The 23,638-nt window shown below is 38.8% G+C and overlaps 1 protein-coding gene and 1 long non-coding RNA gene across 4 annotated transcripts in view; one reads left to right on the top strand and one right to left on the bottom strand.

The window, feature by feature from the left end:
* On the bottom strand, positions 637 to 13,589 carry DTD2 (D-tyrosyl-tRNA deacylase 2 (putative)). Of its 3 annotated transcripts, XM_013978135.2 has the most exons (4): positions 12,463 to 13,589; positions 8,608 to 8,677; positions 6,714 to 6,756; positions 3,906 to 4,039 (listed from the first exon to the last, which is right to left on the bottom strand). In XM_013978135.2, exons 1-4 carry the CDS (start codon positions 12,613 to 12,615, stop codon positions 4,036 to 4,038), a joined length of 270 nt encoding a protein of 89 aa, XP_013833589.1. In that variant the 5' UTR covers positions 12,616 to 13,589; the 3' UTR covers positions 3,906 to 4,035. The 3 variants fall into 3 exon arrangements, with proteins under 3 accessions (XP_013833588.1, XP_003128571.2, XP_013833589.1); XM_013978134.2 differs by lacking the exon at positions 6,714 to 6,756 and having other exon boundaries at positions 637 to 4,039; positions 12,463 to 12,695; XM_003128523.5 differs by lacking the exon at positions 6,714 to 6,756 and having other exon boundaries at positions 637 to 4,039; positions 12,505 to 12,692.
* Positions 12,282 to 23,638, top strand: part of LOC102164814 — a 25,064-nt gene continuing 13,707 nt past the window's right edge. Inside the window, exon 1 of the long non-coding RNA XR_304522.3 lies at positions 12,282 to 12,446. This is a non-coding gene — a long non-coding RNA (uncharacterized LOC102164814). The remainder of the gene's footprint in view (positions 12,447 to 23,638) is intronic.

Below are 23,638 nucleotides of genomic sequence, written 5' to 3'. Positions count from 1 at the left end.
AAGTTTCTGAACAGTGGAATATCAGAGGAATGAATGTTCTAGAAACATTACCTTAGAAATAGTCTGATGAGGAGTTCCCGTCGTGGCGCAGTGGTTAACGAATCTGACTAGGAACCATGAGGTTGCAGGTTCGATCCCTGCCCTTGCTCAGTGGGTTAACGATCCGGCGTTGCCTGTGAGCTGTGGTGTAGGTCGCAGATGCGGCTCGGATCCCGCGTTGCTGTGGCTCTGGCGTAGGCTAGCAGCTACAGCTCCGATTCGACCCCTAGCCTGGGAACCTCCATATGCCGCGGGAACGGCCCAAGAAATGGCAAAAAGACAAAAAAAAAAAAAAAAAAAAAGAAAGAGTCTGATGAAAAGGATTAGACATAGGAGATATAAGAGAAAGGGAGAATAATTAGGAGACTATCAAAATAAACAGACATTTAAAGTCATCACCAGAATGAAAATGTGGCTTCAGAATGAAAATGTTACTTTTCTAGTAGTTTTTCCCTTTCAGAAAGTAGTCTTATTTCAATAAATTAATAGGTAAAGCACTTCTAGAAATAGTTTCACTATCACGTGGGTTAAAAAAAATAAACTGTAATATAACAATCACGTCCTCGGAATTTTTTTTTTTTTTTTTTTTTGATAGTCGCACCTGCTGCATGTGGAGGTTCCTAGTCTAGGGGTTGAATAGCACCTGCAGCTGACACCTACGCCGCAGCAACAGTAACATGGCATCTGAGCCGCATCTGCGACATACACCACAGCTTGCAGGAATGCTGGATCCTTAACTCCTTGAGCGAGGACAGGGATTAAACCCACATACTCATGGACACTATGTTGGGTTCTATACCCACTGAGTCACAATGAGAAGTCTGAGCAATGTTAATCGTAGATAGTAAAAATTTGACCTATCATTCTAACACCAATGTGAATTCTTAGTCTCCAAAACAAGCGGCACAGGATTTTGTAGTATTTGGTAAGTTTTTTATAGTACTTGATTATAGTATTTGGTAAGTTTAGGTTTTTCATTGTGGAGTCAATAAATCATTAATATAGATATTATTCATTAACGCCATGCCTTCTTTTGACCTGAACTGATGAAGTAATGTGTTAATTTACTTTGAAAGATTATACTCAATATATTCAAACTCATTGGTAGCCCATGTCTTATACACAGTATTTCCTATTATTGAATCCATGAAGTTCCCAAATGGACAAATAGTATTTAGAAATGATATTCTAATTTAAACATTTTAGAAATCTAAAAAAACAGAGGCAGAAGGCACCTAAATTAGGTACAACCCTACTGTCACGTAATTTAGCAAATAAACCACATACTGGCTGTTCTTTTTCAAGTGATCCACACTGGAAGATGCTAAGCCTTTATAAAGATCAGTTTCTACTCTCACTACAAGGAAAGCCAGAGGGATAGAAATTATTCCTCCCTAATGTGTGATCTTGGGAAAATTACCTAAGCATTGTCTTACTTTCCACAGCACTATCCTCATTATATACTGTGAAGATAAAATTAGGTATCTATTGAAGGTTCTTTGAGGACCTTGGGCCAGAAGAGCTATAGAAAGCCAAGGTGTAGTTATTTTCATATCTATTATTTCTCTTGCTGTTTCCCTCCTGTTCTAGCCTCCTTGGAAATGAAACAAACTTGGCTGTCACCTTCTGCTTTATAACCCTTCAGGTAGCTGAAATTTCAAATCTTTTAAAAGGAGAATGGCCTGAACCATAAAACAGCAATCTAGGGCCATGAGTCAGCATTTCACCCACACACAAAATCAAAATGATTTAAAATAGGTAACACATAATCTTTTTGAAAGACATATACACCTCCTTGGAGAAGCTTTGAGAAAACTGGAGTTTTAAGTTTATGAATAGTTTATTACATTTCAATAAGGGTATTGCAAATCGATAACACAAAAGTTAAGGACAATGAGCTCACTACCAAGCCAGTTATTGATCCTCGAGTTCCAAAATAGAATGGTACAGGAAGGATATAGAGAAAATAGGATTTTTTTGTGATAACAAAAATGTTATGTATCTTAGGAACACAAACCTAAAGAAATTATAAGACCAAAGAATTTTCAGCAGCTACTTAAGATGTTTGTTGAAGTTAATTTCATCTTTTTGATAATTAGAACTATTCATTTTTACTCTTTAAAATATCTTATTAAGTCAGAGGAGTTTGCGAAAAATGAGTATTACCTTTTATTGATTCATTTACTTTTTCAACTTCTTGTAAATGTTCCTTTCTTGGTTTTAAAAACTCTTCCTTATTAACTATCTTACAGCACTGTCTTAGTCAGCTTGGACTGTTTTACAAAATACCATAGACTGGGAGGCTTAAATAACAGAAATTTATTTTCTTATAGCTCTGGAGGCTAGAAGTTCAAGATCTCGGCACCAGTGTGGTCAGTTTCTGGTAAGGATTCTCATCTTGGCTTGTAAATAGCCCCCTGCTCACTGCATCCTCAAAGAGTGGGCAGAGAGTGAGCAAGCTCTCTGGTGTTTCTTCTTATGAGGACAGTAATCCTATCATGAGGGCCCCACTCTCATGACCTATTAACCCTAATTACCTTCCAAAGGCCCCATCTCCAAATGTCATCATATTGGGGGACTTCAACGTATGAATTTGGCGGTGGGGATGGGGAGACACAAACATTCACTAATAGAATAAAATGATACTGGCTCCAAATCATTAAGTAGATAAAATGGAAACGAACAAGTCAACTTGTTTTCAAATAATAGAAAGCTTCCCTTTTATTCCTTTTGTAGCAATTTAAATCAACAAGAAAGGAACTTTCTAAAAAATTTATGAACTAACACTAATTTCATGAAGCACTAACTTTTAAAAACCAAAGAGAGAAAATAAGACATACCTTGTTTTGATAAAAAACAAAACAAAAAAACTGAAAACAGATTAACCCATTGGTATATTAAATAAAAATAAGTTTTAATTCCCCTACACCTTGTTCCTATTATCAACTAAAGATTCTTAAAGTAATATAAAGCACTTGGACATCCTTGGAAAGTAATATTAAAATGCACAATAACATTTCTATATCACATTTTCATAGGTATTAAAAAGGAATAGCAAATTTCTCATTCTTTCATTCCAAATATGGAAATCTGAAATACCAAAACAGAATTGACAAAATTATAATCAGTTTGTGCTGGGGTTTTCCTAATTTTAATACAAATAGTGATTTTTATTACCTATTACATACATTTGAGGTGTCAGAAATATATTTTTCTTGATTTCAACAAAATTTTCATTGCAAAATGCTTAAATACACCCCTCTAAGGACATTTCCACAACAGAACAAAGGGTGGGGGAAAAAATGTAATTGTAATGTATACATGTAAGAATAACCTGACCCCCTTGCTGTACAGTGGGAAAATAAAAAAAAAAAAAAAAAAAAAAAAAAGAACATTTCCAGTTCTTTTAATGGACCATAAAGTGATGAGAATGCACTTTTCAAATTTTTGAGTGTTAGTGTAGGGAAAGCAGGATGAAAGGTGACTGAGGTCCAGATTTTAGGTGACTTGGCAAAGTCATCCAGTTAGCAGGCTGTGGAGTTATGGATGGGATCCAGGATTTTCTTGTCTAAAAATGCTGCAGATTAGTGTATTCAAGAAGAAGGGGAAGAAAAATCTAATTACACCCCAAGATCAATTTATTCCAGAAAACAGCTGTAGGAACTTACAATTTTTCAAAACTCAATTAGGTGTGTGTATGGTCCATTGGTGTCTAGTGTTAACACCTGCCTGTTTCCGTAAGTGCCGTGTTCCACCACAACCCCAGCTTCAGCACACTTGCTATTAGCAGCTAATTCTTTTTTACAAAGAGATACAAATTGGGAATAAAGTTCTAACCCTTCTTCTTTCCCAGAGTTAGAGTGATACTGCATGTTTCTTCCTTTTACTCTCCCCCCAAGGGTGGCTTGAGGGATGATAAGAATGTTGCCAGGTAGATCCAATATAGAGACGTGCTTGCCAGTTTCGGTTTCACTCAATTTCACATTTAACAGTGTATTAACTGGGTGGGGAAGAAAGGGAAAACATTTTGAAGTAAAAAACAAATATGAAGAAAACCAACAATCTTCTAGTCAGCAAATCTCATGTTGAATATCCAATTTGTCAGCTCATGATTTTTACGCAAAGTTTCTATTTAGATTTTCAATACTGCTTCAGTAAGCTAAGTGATCTAAGCATGAAAGACAAGGCAAACTTCATGCAGAAAATGGAAGGATGTTTTAAATCTGACTCAGACGTTGCGATCTAATAATAAGATCATCCAGAAAGGAGTAAAGGATTAAATGTATACTGGAACTTCAAAATATTGTTGCCCTGGGGGATACATGAAAAGATTTGATTTTGCCTTTTTGCTTCTTTTTATATTTCAAAGCAAAGTCCACTGGGAAAAGACCATGATAGATGCTCCTCATACCAAATTCTGCTTTATAACAAAGAATATTAAATAGAAAACTTAAGTGCATTTATTTTAAACTTTTTTTTTTTTTTTTTTTTTTGGGTCTTTTGAAGGGCTGTATCTGCAGCATATGGAGGTTCCCAGGCTAGGGGTCCAATCGGAGCTGTAGCCTCCAGCTTATGCCAGAGCCACAGCAACTCAGGATCCGAGCCGTGTCTGCAACCTACACCACAGCTCAGGGCAATGCCAGATCCTTAACCCACTAAGTGAGGCCAGGGATTGAACCCGAAACCTCAGAGTTCCTAGGTGGATTCATTAACCACTGAGCCACAGTGGGAACTCCTATTATGTTAAACTTAATTGCCAAGAGTTTTACCCTGAAAGGTTCCAGGTTCAATCCTGTTGTAAACCAGCTGATTATGCAGTTTTTGTAACCTCAAAGGCATTATTAGCATGAATTATCATTTTACCAATATCACCTGTGGAAGAATAACGGTGAAAGCAAGAATCATCAGAAATTCACTGTCAACTAAAAAGTAAATCCAGTGGTATAGATGTTACTGGCTATCTTAATACATATATATGAGAAAATATGGTATTGTTATTTTATGGCATTTATAAAATTATATTCTGATGGCTAATAAGTGTCAAAATAACCATAAATAGCCATGTGTAGCTAAAAATATAAACTTAGAAAATCTTTACATCTCAACACCACCAATTTTCAAAACAATAAACCCAAGAAATGCTTAATATAAACACCCTTGGGGTCTTCCTACTTCTAAAGGGTATAAATAACTTCTGCTTGTGAAGAACAGTCCTGAGAGGACAAAAGGTAAAAGGAACTATTGAAACCTCACACTCCTGTGTGAATAATCAGGCTTGAACAGGTACACTTTTTTGGTAGGGCAGTCAATGGTTTCAATTATCAGAGAGCCTGTAGTAAATATTATCAAGGATTCAGTATGTCCACCCCCCTCTACAAATCAAGGAATTAACCTGGTAAAAACCCGCCAAGGTGAACATCCAAATGAATGCCTAAGCAAGCTATGCTTACATGCTATCAATTTTCATTTAACTAACATCTATTTTAAAGTACCTCTAATTTTCAGGAATTCCCGTCGTGGCACAGTTGTTAACGAATTCGACTAGGAACCATGAAGTTGCAGGTTTGATCCCTGACCTTGCTCAGTGGATTAAGGATCCGGCGTTGCCATGAGCTGTGGTATAGGTTGCAGATGTGGCTTGGATCTGGCATTGCTGTGGCTCTGGTGTAGGCCAACAGCTACAGCTCTGATTAGACCCCTAGCCTGGGAACCTCCATATGCCGCAAGAGCGGCCCAAGAAATGGCAAAAAGACAAAAATAAATAAACAAATAAATAAAGTACCTCTAATATTCTGTTACAAATAGGACTTTGCTATATAGCCAGTAGTCCTTATTGACAGCTTCTAAGGAAACTGTAACTCTCCAGAGCATTTCATTCCACAGAAATCACTATGCAGCAATCCAGGCCTCAGGCTAGTAAGGAGGCTGTTTTGAAATAACAGGCCAGAGGTACATACAATTTATTATACTTCTACACCTCCCTCTACTGGCTCTAACTGAGAATTCAGTTAATGCTGTTGATACACAAATATCAGTATGCAGAAGTAAATATAACACAAACACAAATGTCAGTAAGAATTAAAATGAGACAATGAATTAATGGCATGTCAGAAAAGCAAAGATCTTAAGAAAGGTTATCAATCAAGTACCTCTAATGATGTATATGGCAAGTTAAGCTTTGACAGGCCCCTGGATCTCAGTCCAATTATACTGAAGATGAATTGAGGGAGACTTTGCACATCTCTACATTAGCCATGCTATTTCAGACTTCATGGATATAACTGGTTGTCATGTTCCCAGAGGTACATGATTTGATTGGAAAGATCTGAATCCATGAAATAAGTATGAGGTAGGATTTAAAAGAATCCCATCACCCTGGCTTACTTTGCCTCCAGGAATAGAGGGAAGAATAAGCTCCTATTATCAATAATAGATGGACTTATTTTGCTTATAACCCCCTAGTTATGAGCATTCTAATCACCAGTAGATTGTGGTTTTTTTTTTGAGTCTCAGTTCTTTACTGGGAATCATGATAAATACAAGCTTTATGTTAGACTATCTACTGAAAGAGTTAAGGCAGATCATCTCAGTGTTTTTTAATTGACCACAATTTCATGCACGGATTCAAAGTGAACTCAGAAAAACATACATGGAAGCACAAACGATTTACTTACCATAAAACGAAATGCAGTTTGGATTTTGGTTGGTTCATTTTGGCTTATTACAATTAAGATCCATTTAAGAAAATATAAAACAACTTTAGGAAGACAATCTTTAGTCATAATGACAAAATTGCTCTTCTATTTTTGAAGATTTCTACTATATACTTTTTATGGTCAATAAAGCTTTAATTCAAGGAAAAAACAGAATGTCCAGTACCTAAGCATTAAGTCCTGGCAATCATCCTTTATAACAGGAGCCTTCATTTCGTTTTCTCTTTGAACCCTTTAAAGCTCCCTATTATCCCCCAGCTTCAAATTTCAAACTGTAACAGTTACTGGCTTTCCATTTTCACCTACTGTCCTGCCTCAAGTCTAAAGTTTCATCCTCTGACAAAGGTGTCATACATGTTTGATGTCTCAGCATAAAATCCCCTGAGAGTTTTAGCCCTTTGTCCCAGATGTTCCTCCCTGCGCTGTTTACTCATGAGCTCCACTATTTCAAACTCTCCTAGGTTAGCTTCTGCATGTTTCAACTACTCATCTGTATACTTTATATTTCTTGTTAATCCAACTAATGGGTATCGTCTGTACTAATGAAGCAAATATAACGTGTCCCTAACCTTAAAGACAGCTCCATTACTTCAAACTTTTATTTATTTATTTTTTGGACATAATTATTATATCAAATACTGTCTTGAGACGTATTTTATTTGGCTTGGTATATCTGAACATATATATTTATCACAAGGAATGTGCAGTGTTATGGACTATCTCAGATACTGGAAAGCTGCAGGCAGGTATATTATTGTCAGAAATGCCTGAACACTCAGTCTGCTTTCTCTGCCCTTGGAGGAGGTGTGGTTGTGATGAAACTGAGCTTGGTTCAAGAATTGCATTTAGGAGTTCTCTTCATGGCTTAGCGGTTAACGAACCCGACTAGGATCCATGAAGATGTGGGTTTGATCCCTGGCCTTGCTCAGTGGGTTAAGGATCCAGCGTTGCCATGAGCTAAGGTGTAGGTTGCAGACCCAGCTTGGATCCAGAGTGGCTGTGTCTGTGGCTGTGGCCAGTAGCCACAGCTCCAATTTGACCCCTAGCCTGGGAACCTCCATACTCTGCAGGTGTGGCCCTAAAATAGCAAAACAAACAAAAAAATCATATTTACACAATTAGTGGAAGTTCTGTAATAATGATGTAAGCCTGATCTGTACAGATTTGATGGGAACCACATCTTGTTCATATACTGTTACCTATATGACCCTGTTAGGGACTCTGCAAATATTGGAAACTATTTTAAGAAATGGAGCATCTGTTTCTCCCTATGTGGCCACCCTGCTTCCAAAAAGTTTCTGTATCCTTGGCTCAATCACAGTGTGTTGTCTCTGTGTGTATGTGTACACACTTTCTTATTTTTATTTTTGCCTTTTTAGAGCCGCCCCCGCAGCATATGGGAGGTTCCCAGGCTAGGGGGTCTAATCAGAGCTATAGCCACTGGCCTACACCACAACCATAGCAACGTGGGATCTGAGCCTCGTCTGAGACCTATACCAAAGCTCAATGCGGGAGCCTTAACCCACTGAGCGAGGCCAGGGATTGAACCCACAACCTCATGGTTCCTAGTCAGATTTGTTAACCATTGAGCCATGATGGGAACTCCTGTGTTCACTCTTCTAAATCAATCTATAAACCATCTGAAATGCTGCAAATATTTTAAAAGTATTTCACCACATTTGCTGACATTAACCTCTGGAATAGGCAAATTGCTAAATACAACAATAGTATACAGAGTTAAGTCATTTATAACTTACCCACCAGTACAATTTAAGATTGTGCCCCTTCTGGTTCATCTATCTATTGCTATTCACCCTCACCTTTAAAAAAGAAAGAACATCAAACAAACACGTACCCATTTTTGGAAGAAGTTCTTTATCAGCTCCCTTGAAAAAGCACACATAGATCACTAATCCTCTCTGAATCTATGAGAAACCACAATAAATTCAGATTAGAAAGAAACTTCTATATAGAGATACAGAGGTACATGAACAAACCTTCACAACTGTTTCTATGTATATATAAAAGGTTAAATGCAAAATAAGAGAAATAACTTTCAAAATAGATTGAATTTCTTAAATATGTGAGAAAATAAAATCTTTTTTCAATATTCAGTCACCTCTTTTATCATTTCTTTCAAAAATTAAGTTTAAAATGTAGCCAAGAGCAGTAAAACCCTCAAATTACACTTTCAAACTCCTATTTCTAATCAAAATCATTAGGACTATGAACTAGCATCCTCCTCCTCCTCAAGTAAGACTGATAGAAACATTTAGTTTGGAGGAGCCCATTTATTTAAAACCAAATGAATTATCATTATATCAGATAAGGCTGATACATAAATAACACTGTAACTGATGTCTTTTGACTTATTCTTTGTTCCACTTAATGCACTTACTTTCAGATAGTGAAAATAAGAAATACTGATTCTATTTCAATAAACTCCAAGAAATTACTATCCAATTTTTTTTTGTTATTTTTGTTAATGCTTGAAATACACAGTGTTTAAACCTTGGAAACTGCATTCATGTTAAGTTCTACATCAAGAGGTCTGTTATCAGGAATGTAAGCTTATTTATTTTGTATAATGACTTGGATATTTCTTTATTAGCTCTTGTAGGAAAGACTACATGGAAAAGAGACACTTGATAAATGACTGATTTTGCTGAGTGAATCATTATGTTTTTTTATTTTGTAGTTTAACTTTTTTTTTTCTTTTTTTGCTTTTTAGGGCTGTGCCCTTGGCATATGGAGGTACCCTGGCTAGGAGTTAAATCGGAGCTGTAGCTGCCAGGCTATGCCACAGCTGCAGCAACGCAGGATCTGAGCTGCATCTGCGGCCTACCCTGTAGCTCACAGCAATGCCTGTTCCTTGACCCACTGAGCAAGGCCAGGGATGGAACCTGCGTCTTCATGGATGCTAGTCAGATTTGTTAACCACTGAGCCACGACGGGAACTCCCTATTTTGTAGATTAATCTTTTGAGTTCAAGAACTACTATAAAGTTTAAATGGGTTAATATTTGTAAAGCACTTAAAACAGTAGCTGGTTCATAGTAAGAGCTATATAAGTGCTTATTAAATGAGCATGTAAAAAGAAATTTAAGGACTGAAACACTTTTACATTTTAACTACAAAAGCATTTTACAGACTCTTTTGTACACAATACGGACTCAATTTATCTGGACTAAATTCAACAATATTTTACAGGCTCTATGTGTTACCTAAACAGTCCTCTATGTAAGTATAAATGTAGCTCAGCACTCGCACCTGATTTACCTGGAAAAGAAGTAACCTTTTAAAAGTGGAACTGTGCTCCTGGAAAAAGCAAGTGCCTCCAATGCACACCTATAATAAGGAGCTAGCAGGCTGAATGATACAGATAATTGCACCAGTGCCACAGGTCTCTCCATTGGGTTTATTTCAGCACAGGCCAAAACCTCAAGCATATTCATATGTGGACACATGCAATGTCAGAATTAAGTATCTAATTATTTGCAGAAATAAACCCCTGTCCTTCCCATTCACCATACTATCTCCTTTTTAAGGTGTTTTCTTTTAGTTTATTCCAAAATCTCTTAAACTGTGACCTACAAATTCCTCTCTTCAAGTTGAAATCACTTTCCTTGTAGCTTCTTTTGATATAAATAGAACATTTCAGATATATAGGAAACCACAGATAATTCTCACTGTAGCTTAATGAAATTCACCTCTGAGGAAGAGCATTAGCCTCTGAAAGCAAAAAGCCTAAACAAATGGAACTAAGAACACGAAAAGTAACCTTCAAATCTTTGACAATTAAAAAAAGTCTTTTAAAAATTAGAACTTTAAATAATAGAGGATGTCTGAGAAAGGAAAGAATTTACTCTCTCACTAATTACTTGTCAGCTCTTTATATTAATTTAGCCATGTGTGGGAATGAAAGAGAAATAAAATAGCTTTTAAAGTTTTTAAACAAACTCATAGTTTAGAAGGTTGCAATAAACTTGTGATTCTGCAAAAGGAGATATGGCATGAAGAATATAAAAAGATATGGAAGCATGGAAGAAATCTAAGTAATGAGCATGTCCCATGAAGCAACTATAAAAATAGGCAATTCTTTGGATAGCATGGCAAAAATAAAAAGAATAAAATTTCAAAATATGGAAGAGAAAAATTTAAAAGGTCACAATAAAAGTAAGAAATACTAAATGAATTTTTGAGATGAAAAAGGGGAGGGCAAAAATATCGGAATGTTTGTGCTTATGAATATTTCCAAACTGGCAAAGAGTAACAGATTGTGATTTAAGAATAACCGCCCACATATATCGTTTATGGGTAGCATTTAAAGTGATGACTAGTAGTCTGTTAAGGAATGCTAGATCTGGGACAGGACTTAGCAGATACGACAGATGAAATGAAATGCTCCTATATTAAAGTTTCTGAATACCTCCAAAAGTCTTTACTACTATTATTACAATTTTTTGCCTTTTCATTTCAACTTACTCCAAAAATAAGTCGAGGGCCTTAACGAATATTTCACGTGTTTTTGCATGGAATTATGCACAGGGTCAGGCTGCCTTTTTTTTTTTTTGGTCTTTTTAGGGCCGCACCTGCGGCATATAGAGGTTCCCAGGCTAGGGATCAAATAGGAGCTGTAACCTCCGGCCTACGCCAGAAGCACAGCAACTGCCAGATTTTAGCTGCGTCTGTGACCTACACCACGGCTCACCGCAACGCCGGATCCTTAACCCACTGAGCGAGGCCAGGGATCAAACCCACAACCTCCTGGTTCCTAGCCGAATTCGTTGCCGCTGCGCCACGACGGGTATTCCCAGGGTGGCCCTAAAAAGGCAAATATTCAAGTCGAAGGGCATCATTGGTGTAAATGTTTTAAATTCTTTCGAGGAAATATGATAACAATGCAACATTATATAAAAGTAGTAGTCTTTGTTCCTAGTTAGAAGTAATTCAAAATTTTAAGTTTCTTGAAAAAGGCAGTGTTTCATGGGCAACAATCTCATGTCTACACTAACACCTAGCTGCAATCAAAAGGGAGTTCAGGAGTTCCTGCGGTGGCTCAGTCCAAAGGAATCCAACGAGTATCCATGAGGAATACTATAGTATTCACGGTCTGGCTCAGTGGTTTAAGGATCCAGCCGTGCTGTGGCTGTGGTGTAGGCCAGCGGCTACAGTTCCAATTCGACCCCTAGCCTGGGAACCTCCATATGTCTATGTCTGGATGCAGCCCTAAAAAGACAACAAAAAAAGGGAATTCCATGAGATCTGGAACATGAGTCTAAACAAATCTGGAAGACTGCAACAAATATAACCTATAAGCTCCAATCAGATAAACACAGGTCTCCAGCAGCCCAAGCAACACGCAGGGCATAGCAAGCCTTTCTGCTCTTTTGAAGCAAATGTCTGAGACTACTACGCCCAACGTCCCCTCACTCAGGTAGGCAGAAGGTGAGGGGAAGTTCCAATTCCCTGAGTCCCAAGCAGAGGACACCCTCTCCCGCTGGGAGAATGAATCTGAAGGAGAAGGTACCAGGGTCAGTGGGGCAAGATTGAGGAGACAGGAAAAGCGAGGCCGGCAATGGAGGGTACTGGATAGTTGACCGGGCGGAAGTCCAGCACCGCCCACTGCACGTGCCCGTCGCCACGCGGCCGGCTCGGAGGGAGACGCGGAAGAGCAGAGCACCGAGACAACGCGGTAAGAACCCTCCTACCGCGCCAGAGAATAACCGCAGGAGCTGCGGGGCTGATGTTACCTCCACCCATTGGGCCGCGGCGTCCCCCTCGGCGGGGCGTACTTGCAGCCGGGCATGCAAGCACTGCTGCAGGAGCGCCCGGGCCTGAGGTGTCCGGCCACTTTCAGCCATGGCTCAAGCCCGGGAGGGGATAGCCCACGGCTTCCGGCCACCCGCCGCACAGGCGGGCGGGGCGCAACCCGGCAGAGAGCAGGCCTGTTCGCCCATAGCCACGCCCCCAGAAGGGCGCGGCCTCTGCCTGGCTTTCGGTGACCCGGATGTGCGGTCTTCAAAGGCAGTGTGTACTAACCCTTGCACCGAGGCTACCCTTCTCAACGGAGGCTTTGAAAGGAGTTATAAAAGACCCAGCGGTTCTCTTCCCTACATACCTTTTAAAGAAACATTTTTTTCAGCTCAGAAAGCTCAAGTTTTCAGACGTTGAAAAATTTTAAATCTGCCTAAATCCATATTATACCCATTTTGAAGCTAGATAAATAGTTTGAGTCAATTGAATTACAAAGCAAGGGGAGATGGAATTGAAAGCTATAAATCTTTCAAAAATTTTGTTTACTGTAATTAATAAAACAATGCTACCTCCTCTGTCAGAAATGCTGTAAATCATTCTGTTTTCGCAGTTGCGGAAACGTATTGATAGGCTATGTGTATGCATATTTGGAGATCAATCTTTTAGAGAATATCATTGCTAAAAATATTCTTATATAGGAAAGTTGTGTGATAGTTAATAATTTTTAACATACTACTTAAAAAACGACAGATTCTGATGCTTATAATGATATTAAATTTTGTGATGTTTCCTGTACGTGTTAGAACGTATATAAAATTAAACAAGGGCTTGATTTTCTTTCCCACATAACGTATTCCTTAAACCTGCATCAGATTAGCATTATTTTTCTATGGGCTTAGAGGCTTTAGATGAGGAATAATAGTGTTACTCTGACTGCATTATCCAGGTCATTGATTTGGGCTCAGTTGGCACAATATGCCTATACATTCCCGTCTGTTGTTTTAAAAGATGACATCACTGACAGTGTTGCTAGCCATACAAAGTAGTGTGACCGAAGAAAATAATCCATGCATAATCAGAAGTCCTTTCTATATAGACTTGAAGCTGCCTGTTAGCTGGTTATGTTGCAGGCTGCCTTAAGCTTTTTGTAAAAACGGAAAACAAAATTTTTATCTGTTTGCTGCATTGCAGGGATTCCTACATTTGTTAACATTTGTCGGCCATGCACAGACAGCTTGCATTGTTTGCACCTTTATGTCTCTTTTCTTTTTTGCATGTTTCTGTCTCTTTAATGTTTCACTCCCAGACTCAAATTTTACAGGGTTGGCTCAGACATAGAGGCCCTTGGTCTTGACCCAGAATAAGAGAGGACTTTAATGTCCCTTTGTATATGGCGGTAGTAGATGGGGAGGTCTCTGGAAAATAGTTTATTGTTCCCAGAAATTTTTACACAGTGAAGGGACTTCAGCAAATTGGGAAACTCTTCCTACAAATAAACGGAGCCTAGTTGATAATGGTTAACCTCTCGGAAAGCACCAATTACTTTAAACCTTCCTGTTGGATGAAAATCTCCTGGAAATTACTGTAGGTAATAATTGGTTATGCCTCACTTATTCTTTGCTTCTACCTGCAGAGGGCAGTAGAGAGTAGGCACCAAAAAGAAAGTATTTACTTTCCATATTTTACTTTGAACGTTGTCTGTTTCCACAAAGAATTTAAGAAAGCAAGCCATGCCTGCAATAAAATAGTGAAATGTGAATAAAAATAAAGCATTATGGGTAAAGAAAATAGAATATACCAGTTGGAATGGGGGAATCAAAAACAAATAGATGAGACTGGTTCTTGACTGGAGTGCTGAGATGATAAAGTATGTAGCAAAGTTTTCACAATATTTAACTTTAATTGTTGCTAAACAACAGTTGTGTTCATCACATGTAATGTTGATGTGGCACACATTGTACAGTTTGCTTCAAGTTAGAGGTAAAGGCAAATACAACATTAAGTTTGCTCTAGAGATTGGTGATTCACTGGAACACAAAAGAGTTTTGCCGTGTAAGTATACAAGAAATCACTTTTTGGGCAGGAATAGTTCTCAAACAGCTACAATGCTGAAAGGAGACCATATGGATAGTAGATTACTTACAAATCCATTCTGGGCCCTTTGAGATGGTATGATAACTTAAAGAGTTATTTTGAATTGTTTAATTCCTTCAAGTTGGCTGCCTCCAATTTTAACACTCAAAAGTGTTTTACAAACATGAAAAATTTGACAACCACTTCTGAAAGCTCCTTTGCAGATGATAATAAGCTTCCTGGTTGTGCAGAGGAAAGGGAAGAGAAATGAACTATTTCATACTCTGTTTCATAGTTCTTGGAATAATAAGTAAAGCATTCCATAAGATTTAGCTATAAAATGAGCCTTTTGCCTGAGGATTTACATTGGATTATGTTAATCAGTAGATTAGAGGTAGATGTTTCCTTTCTGGAAAGGCTGGAAGAAATCTAGCCCCTACTTCAAAGCTTAAAGAGGTTTTATTTTGTTTTGTTTTGTTTTTTTCCTTCAGTGCCTAGAACCAGAATATCAATTTATTCATTTGCAATAAGAAATATTGCTGTGACATGGAGTGGAAATTCTCACATAAGGCATGATGAGCACATTTCCTCCTGTGGTCAGGCAGGGGATCCTAGATTATATTCAGAAGTCTCTTTACTAATTTACTGCGAGAGATAATCACTCTTCTGCTAGGGCATCTGAAACTGAGGTGTGAAAGACCCATGTGAATTCTGGCTTCGAGACACTTGGCACATGATTAATTAAGACTGTGAGGAAAAGGAAACATATTTAAATAAGAGCTAGAAAGAGTTCTGTGGCGCTGCTGGGTAAGAATCCAGCATCGTCACTGCAGCAGCTTGGATCACTACTATGATGTGAGAGTGATCCCTCGTCTGGGAACTTCCACATGCCATGATGTCGCCAACAAACAAACAAACAAGAGCCTGAAAGAAAAAGTCCAAGGGCAGATGCTTCAAATTATAACCATATGTTTTGTCATGGACCGTCTTCTTACATAGACAGAAACTGATACCACAAGTGTTAATCCAGTGGAAGCCCCTCCATAGCCCCTCCAAATATGATGCCTGAGGAAAATGGTAGTTCTCACCTTAGAGCTGAGTCCCTCCTTAATGTGAATAGTTTGTACAACCAGGGAATGGAATTGAGTTTGGAACTTGATATTGATTGTTCCTTTGTTCAATTTCCTTTTTAAAATTCTTATTTTATTACTGTACCATTTTCTGATGCGTTGCCTAGGTAACATAACATACCAAGTGCTTTTAACTCTAAGGCAATGATGTATATCTTTGGCAGTCTGTAGGGCTTCCCCAGGGCAGGCTGACAAATTATCTTGCTCTTTGGGTTGTTTATCAGTTTATAGTGTTGTAATAATTTAGAAAAACATTGCATAACCTTTTGAATATTTGTATACCTTTGTTATATGTTTTGTCGAGTCAGGCCAGCCTGTTGTAAGGGCTTTACTTATTTATTTATTTAGGTAATTTTGACACTTGCATCTTTTGTAGGAAAAAATTGCGAAAGATTTTGAAATAGGCAAAAGAGATATCTGGATATCCTTTTGGCAGGATGCTGGAGCCTCTGAGATTTACCTGGTCCTGTAGGGCTGTATAGGATTTGTCTTTGTCTAGACTGTCTTACAATTCTATAGAGTTAACTCTTTGAACACTGATAATAAGCAAATCATTCCTGTCTAAAAAATTGTAAAATTTAATAATTACTTTGTGGATGTCGACTGGTTTTGCCAGTTTTGCATCCATTTGTAAATTCATTTAAGCATTCCCTACCTGACTATAAATATATAGTACCTTGAGTAGTTCTCTCTCTCTAATAAACTTTAAATTTTAGAATAGATGTAGATTTACAGAAAAGTTGTGAAGATACTACAGAGAGATCCCATATACCCCTCACCCAATTTCTCGCATTTATTTATTTATTTCATGGCTGTACCTGCAGCATATGGCAGTTCCTTGGCCATGAACTGAATCTGAGATGCAGCTTCAGCCGACAGTGTGGCTGTGGCAATGCTGGATCCTTTAACTCACTCTGCTGGGCCAGGGAATGTGACCTGAGCTGCTGCAGTTGGATTCTTTTTTTTTTTTTTTTTTTTTTGGTTTTTAGGGCTGCATCTAGAGCATATGGAGCTTCCCAAACTAGGGGTCAATTCAGAGCTGTAGCTGCTAGCCTACACCACAGCCATAGCAACACAGGATCCGAGCTGCATCTGCAACCTACACCACTGCTCACGGCAACGCCAGATCCTTAACCCACTGAGTGAGGCCAGGGATTGAATTCGCAACCTCATAAGTACTAATCAGAGTCATTTCCACTGCTCCACAACGGGAACTCCTGCAGTTGTATTCTTAACCCATTGCACCACACTGGGAACTCTCTAATGTCTCCTATTGTTAACATTTCAAATTACTATGGTATGTTTGTCACAACTAAGAAACCAGCACTAGTATATTAAACTCCATACTTTATTCAGATGTATTACTTTTTCTCTAAATCCTTTTTCTGGATCCCATCCAGGATATCACATTTCATTTAGTCATCATGTTTCCTTATGTTGTGACAGTTTCTCAGACTTTCCTTGCTTTTGATGACCTTGACATTTTTGGGTTGTACTGTTTAGGTATAGTGTAGGTTGCCCCTCTATTGTAATTTGATATTTTTCTCATGATTTGAGCAGGGTTATGGGTTTTTGGAGGATGACCACAGAGGTGAAGTGCCCTTATTATTAAATCATATCAAGGGTACATGCTATCAACAAACAGATCTTACTGCGGATGATATTAACCTTAATCACCTGGCTAAGGTAGTGTCTGTACCAAGTTTCTCCACTGTAAACTTACACACATACCCACTTCCATAATTTACTCTTTGGAAGCAAATCACTAAACATAGCCCAGACTCAAGGGGTGAGGAGTTACAATCTCCCTCCTTGTCTAGGGTATACCTGCATGAATTATTTGGAATTTTGCATATTGGAGATTTGAGTTCTCCTTTGAACTGGTTGTCATATCTTACCAGTTCCTTCCTTGTTGAGTTAAATATGAATGACGTAAGAATCTTTGACACATGTTGATTTTATATTTGTATGAGAATTGTGATTTTATTCTTTTGAAAAAATTATTCTTGAAGTTCCCATGTGGCTCAGGGGGTTAAGAACCTGGCTAGTATCCATGAGGATGCAGGTGCGATCCCTGGCCTCACTCGGAGGTTTAAGAATCCCACCTTGTGGCATAGCTGCAGTGTAGGTTGCAGATGTGGCTTGGATCTGGTACTGCTGTGGCTGTGGCTGTGACCGGGAATTACAGCTCCAATTTGGCCCCTAGCCTGGAAAGTTCCATATGCTGTGAGTGTGGCCCTAAAAGACCAAAAAAAAAATTGTATATATATATATATATATATATATATATATATATATATATATATACACACACACACACATATATATAGATGTATGTATATTCTCATATCTTTCTGCCCAGGAATGTTTTGGGATTTATTTTTATATAGTTCTTTGAAATCCATGAATAAATGCCATAAACAAATACATTATTTGAAAAAGAAGACATTATTTACAGTCAGATAAAAGATGAGTTATATTATCGCACTGTATCAGTCAGGGTCCTATCAGCAATCAAGTAACACATTCTAAATAGGATAACCTGAGAAAATTTTACTTACAAAGGGGTGGGTGTAGGGGAACCATAACAGGGAGTGTAGTAACTCAAGGCATAATAGCAGCTGAGGTGTTAACGTTCCTTTGGCCTGAAGGGAAAAAAGGAGGAAGTCTAGAGTCCAGAAGTAGAGACTTACATAGACCTTTAAGAGAAAGAGTTGACCTTCTGCTAAGAAGCACCAACTTCAGGTAACCTCTTAGGAAGGGAGTTAGGGAAATAAATACCTGACCTCATTCTCCACCTTCCTTCCACTTCCTGCCAGAGATCCTCATTGCAATACCCAACCAGAAGTTATGAACCTTGGACTTGATGATGTCCCAGCCTCCAGGGCAGAGAGCAGGATAGAGAATGCTTGAGTATGGATCTGGAGGGCAAGCAAAAGATATCTGGCACATTCACTGAAGAGGTCATAAAGGCCACAATGAGGACTCTTTTGTCATTTTTTCATGGGACTATAACAGTTGAGAAGATAAAGGCATAGCTACTGTTAACATTTCTAATGGAGATGTTACCAGAAGGGGGACCCCTTCCAGAGCCTCATAGTGAGCTTTTATCCAACACCTAGGAATGAATTGTCTGAAGAAACATAGGTCCTGACAAAGCAAAAGACTTTATTGGAAAGTGGGCACTTGCGTGGAGAGCAGCAGAGTAAGGGAACCCAGGATAACTGCTCTGCCATGTGGCTTGCAGTCTCAGGTTATATGGAGGTGGGATTAGTTTCTGGGTTGTCTCTGGCCGGTCATCCTACTTGGACCCACATTTGGTCTAACTCAGAGCCTTTCCTGGTGGCATGGACATCCCTCAGTAAAATGGATTCTAGTGCAAGTGTTTTTGGGAGGTTGGTAGGACATATTATGGGCTGGTGTCTCTTCCCTCCATTTGGTCCCTCCTGAATTCTCCCAGTAAATTTTCAGCAGCAGCACTGTGTTCCTTATTGGGACCTCCTATTTTGAGACAACTCATGCAAGCGGTTATTATTTTACCTGACCAATGTGGGGAGTTTCAATCAGTGGTTCCCTAACCCAAATACTTAATTTCTCTATGAGTTTAGAGAAGTGAAGTTTGACTTATGAGCTATCAGTAAGTCAAGGTCCTTGACCCTTCCCCACCTTTTTTTCCAGCCATTGGGAATATGGCAAGACATCAGAGGAGAATGGTTGCTAGGATCTTGGCCTCAGTGCAAATGCCCCCTATACAGCCCAGCTTGCACATGTGAAATAAAATTCATATTTTATGACAAGATAAGAAAATTTTAAAGACAAAAATTCTTCTCTACCCTTTGGGCTCCTCTCTGCCCCAACTGTGCATTGTGTATCTGCATTAGGCATCCACCAAACATCTCCTATTAGCAGTATTACTTGCTCAAAGAGCAACATTCTCCCAGCATCAGTGAATAAATAACTTCTTAAAAGATAGCATTCCTTCTTGATCTTGTAAGGGGTTACATGACCCACCAAGATGATGCTTAGGTCTGGATTGTATAAACTGTCAATAATACATCATTTGGCATACAGCCCTCTGTCTCAAAAAACTTATATGTAAACTGTCTTAACTTCTAATGGGTAGAACAGTTCTCAGAGTTTTCTGAGATGCTTTTCCTGGGTTATAATCTTCAAATTTGGCTTCAATAAAACCTTCCAATTCTTTCTTAAATTAGCCAATTAATTTTTCATTGATACATGGCAGGAAGCTGTCAATGAAAAGTTAATCAGTCAATCTAAGATATAATTGGAAAAAAAAATTTGAGCTAAAATTTGAGGATTATAACCCTGGACAAACATCTCAAAAAACTCTGAGAACTGTTCCTCCTATTAGAAGTCAAAGCAGGAGTTCCTGTCGTGGCGCAGTGGTTAATGAATCCGACTAGGAACCATGAGGTTGCATGTTCGGTCCCTGCCCTTGCTCAGTGGGTTAGGGATCCGGCGTTGCCGTGAGCTGTGGTGTAGGTTGCAGACACAGCTCGGATCCCGCGTTGCTGTGGCTCTGGTGTAGGCTGGTGGCTACAGATCCAATTCGACCCCTAGCCTGGGAACCTTCATATGCTGCGGGAGCAGCCCAAGAAATGGCAAAAAAGACAAAAAAAAAAAAAAAAAAAAAAAAAAAAGAAGTCAAGGCACAGTGATACAATTTTTTGAGACAGAGGGCTATATGTTAAATGACGTATTATTGACAGTTTATACAATCTAGATCTAAGCATCATCTTATGGCCCCTTACAAGATCAAGAAAGAATGTTGTCTTTTAAGGAGTAAGCTTGTTTGTGCTGAGAGAATATTGCTCTTTGTGGTTTATTTCTACTGATGGGGGAGGTTTGGTGGATGCATAATGCAGACACAATGCACACAGTAGGGAGGAGGAGAGGAGGGCAAAGGGCAGGGAAGATTTTTTATATTTAAATTTTTCTTGTCTTGCCATAAAATATGAATTTCATTTCACAAAGGGATGAAGACACTGCCTTCAAGGGATCTTTAAGGCTTGACAAAGAGGCATATTAGAGGGGGCCACTATGGAACCTAAGCCCTTAGAATTTTCCTTGGGACTGTGGGGATGGACTTCCTACCATGTGTCAAAAGAAAATTGGAGTCAGATTTGATTTGATACAGAAAAAATAATGAACCACTTTTATTATCTTTGAGTGGTAACTAAATAAAGCTCATACTGACTCTAGCAGGAAATAAATAAGAGAATTTTGGTAATGAACTGTTCATATACATCTAAATTTTCAATTGCATTTGCTTGAGATTAAAAAAGGGAAAGCAGTATTATCAGATGGCAGCTCCCTGATTGTTTAATCCTTTAGGCAAGTGAAGCAAAAGAAATACTGTAGATTCTCAGCATGCTTGAGCAAGGACCTTCTAAAGACCCTAGAAATAGAGAAAGTTCCATCTCCAGAATGAATTAATAACTGCATTCATATATCTATCCAGTTGCTTGTAAACATTTATTTATCATGCCAGACACCAAGCTAGGAAATATATGAGGAGTGATATACTGTTTTTACTTTCAAGGAGCTCAGAATTTAGTGAAGAGACAAGGGAAACAATAGGGAGCACTAGAAAACGGTTTCTCTTTCCACTGTTGTGTTCTTTCTTACCTATGTGTTGTTGAGCCCAATTTCGTGTGCCTGGCACACAGTGAGGGCGAACAAATCAAAACTTCAGAGTTTGGAGCAGAGAAAGGTTTATTGCAGGGCCAAGCAAGGAGAATGGGCAGCTCATGCTCAGAATACCCAAATGCCTGGATGGTTTTCAGGGAGGTTTTTAAAGGCAGCCTTTGAGGGGGAAGGCTGGAGGGTGTGTGGCTTTCTTCTGATTGGTTGGTAGTGAGGTAATAGGATGGCGTTTGAGGAATCTCAATCAGCAACCTTGGGTTGGGGGTCTTAGTTCCTACAGAACTACTCAAAGATAAATGTCAGATTATTATGTATATTCCTTGAGGAGGAACTAGGACCCTGTTAGGTGGCTGAACTATTATTTCTTTTTCTATTTAAAAAAATTTATTATTATTATTATTTATTAAAGTGTAGATGATTTACAACATTGTGCCAATTTCTGCTCTACAGCAAAATGACTCAGTTTTTAATACGTATATGTATATACACCATTCTTTTTTTAAATATTATTTTTCATCAACTATCCTAGGAGATTAGATATAGTTCTCTGTGCCTTACAGTAGGAACTTGTTGAGTTTGGGGTGAGTGGATGCAAACTATTACATTTAGAATGGATAAGTAACAAGGTCCTCCTGAACTGTTGTTTCTTGACTGCTTCTCCTTTGTTTCTGCCTTCCCTTGCTTCTTTAGTTAGTAACTGCTTGAATCTGCTCTTTGGAACTCAACAGAAGGCCTAGGAGACTAAAGCCTTTTTCTACAAAAAAAAGTCAGAGGGGAGACACTGAGAGGCTTTTATACCTGGGAGGGCCCCCCAGGGTCCCCCTCGGTTTCACCAGTAAGAAAGAACCAGCCATGGAAGGGGATCCAACCTCTTGGAAAGCCTGAACTAAGCTAAACTGGAGTGACTGGCCTTACCTGTAAGGAAGATAAGGTCTGCAGTTTTAACAGTTTGGCTTAAACTGGATTTTCAGGGCCATACCCATCGAGGCAGATTTTTTCTTAGTCACCAACTCTCTCCTCAGAATACCTCTTGTGTCTCCTTTCTCTTTTATACATTTTATACATGATATTCTGCCTTTAGGGTCTCCAAAATTCACTCCAGGCTTGACTTACAACTCAGAAGATTCCCTTCCTCTAGGCCGCAATCAAAAGTCTACTCTTCTAAGTAATGTGTTTAGCTGCACTCTGCTGGGCGTGAAGTTGATTCAAGTAATTCCCATTAACTTGTGATGAAAAATAACCTTCTTAAAAGGTATATTTGCATTTTAATAGCAGTTCCTTAACACAAATTAATCTCTAATTGGTAAAATGTGTGAATTACTTTCTATGGGAAGAGGGAGGGGGAATAACTCCTTAATTTTCTAAGTTTAAGAGAGTTGCTGCTCTTAGAACCTCTAGATTCTCACTTCCCAGTCACTCCTCAGCACAGTGCAGTTTTGCTTCTCTTCCTAAAGCTAATCACTCCAAAAAGCTTTTAGGTTAAAGTCAATGGGCCTGTCATATTTTGAATAACTTTATATTTGGGGAAATTCCCAAATTACGAGCATCCTTTCCCCTCTCAGGTAGACATAGGCACTCACCTCCCAGCCTCCCTTGCAGCTAGGATGCTGGCGTGGTGATTAGATAGCTGCATGCAAGATGAAGTTTGGAAGTGAAAAATGTGAATAAATAGGCTCTGCATGGGCCTTTCATTTTCCTGACGTTGGTGTTGGCAGGGCTTTCAGGCACAGGAGGTTCAAGGTCAGATGCAGAAATAGTGTTGGAAGCAGTAGCAAGTGCAGTAAAATCAAAGTGCTGGTATTTTGGGCCTAGTGGTGGCAAAAGCAGCAGTAGCAGAAGTAGTACCTGGGGCCATAGACTGAAATAGACAGATTCCTGACCTGAACAGTTTTGTGGCCTGTGTCAGGCAATTTTCTTAGAAGCTTAGCCTTGAATGTTTCTCCAGCTATCCCAGCAATTCTGTGAACTACTTAATATCCTTTAATAAGTCAGTTTGAGGTCAAACCAGCCAGAGTAAAATCCATTGTTTGCATTCAAAAACATAAACCGAGGAGTTCTGGCTATGGCACAATGGAATTGGTGGCAGTGTCTCTGTAGTGCTGAGATGCAAGTTAGATCCCCAGCCCAGCACAGTGGGTTAAAGGATCTGTCATTGCTGTAGCTGTGGTGTAGGTCACAACTGTGGTTTGGATCTGATCCCTGGCCCAGGAACTCCATACGCTGTGGGGCAGCACCCCCAAAAGAAAACAAACAAAAAGAA

The sequence above is a fragment of the Sus scrofa genome, chromosome 7, assembly GCF_000003025.6.
Source record: "Sus scrofa isolate TJ Tabasco breed Duroc chromosome 7, Sscrofa11.1, whole genome shotgun sequence".
Lineage (NCBI taxonomy): Eukaryota > Metazoa > Chordata > Mammalia > Artiodactyla > Suidae > Sus > Sus scrofa.
This window is presented reverse-complemented; position numbering and strand designations above follow the sequence as displayed.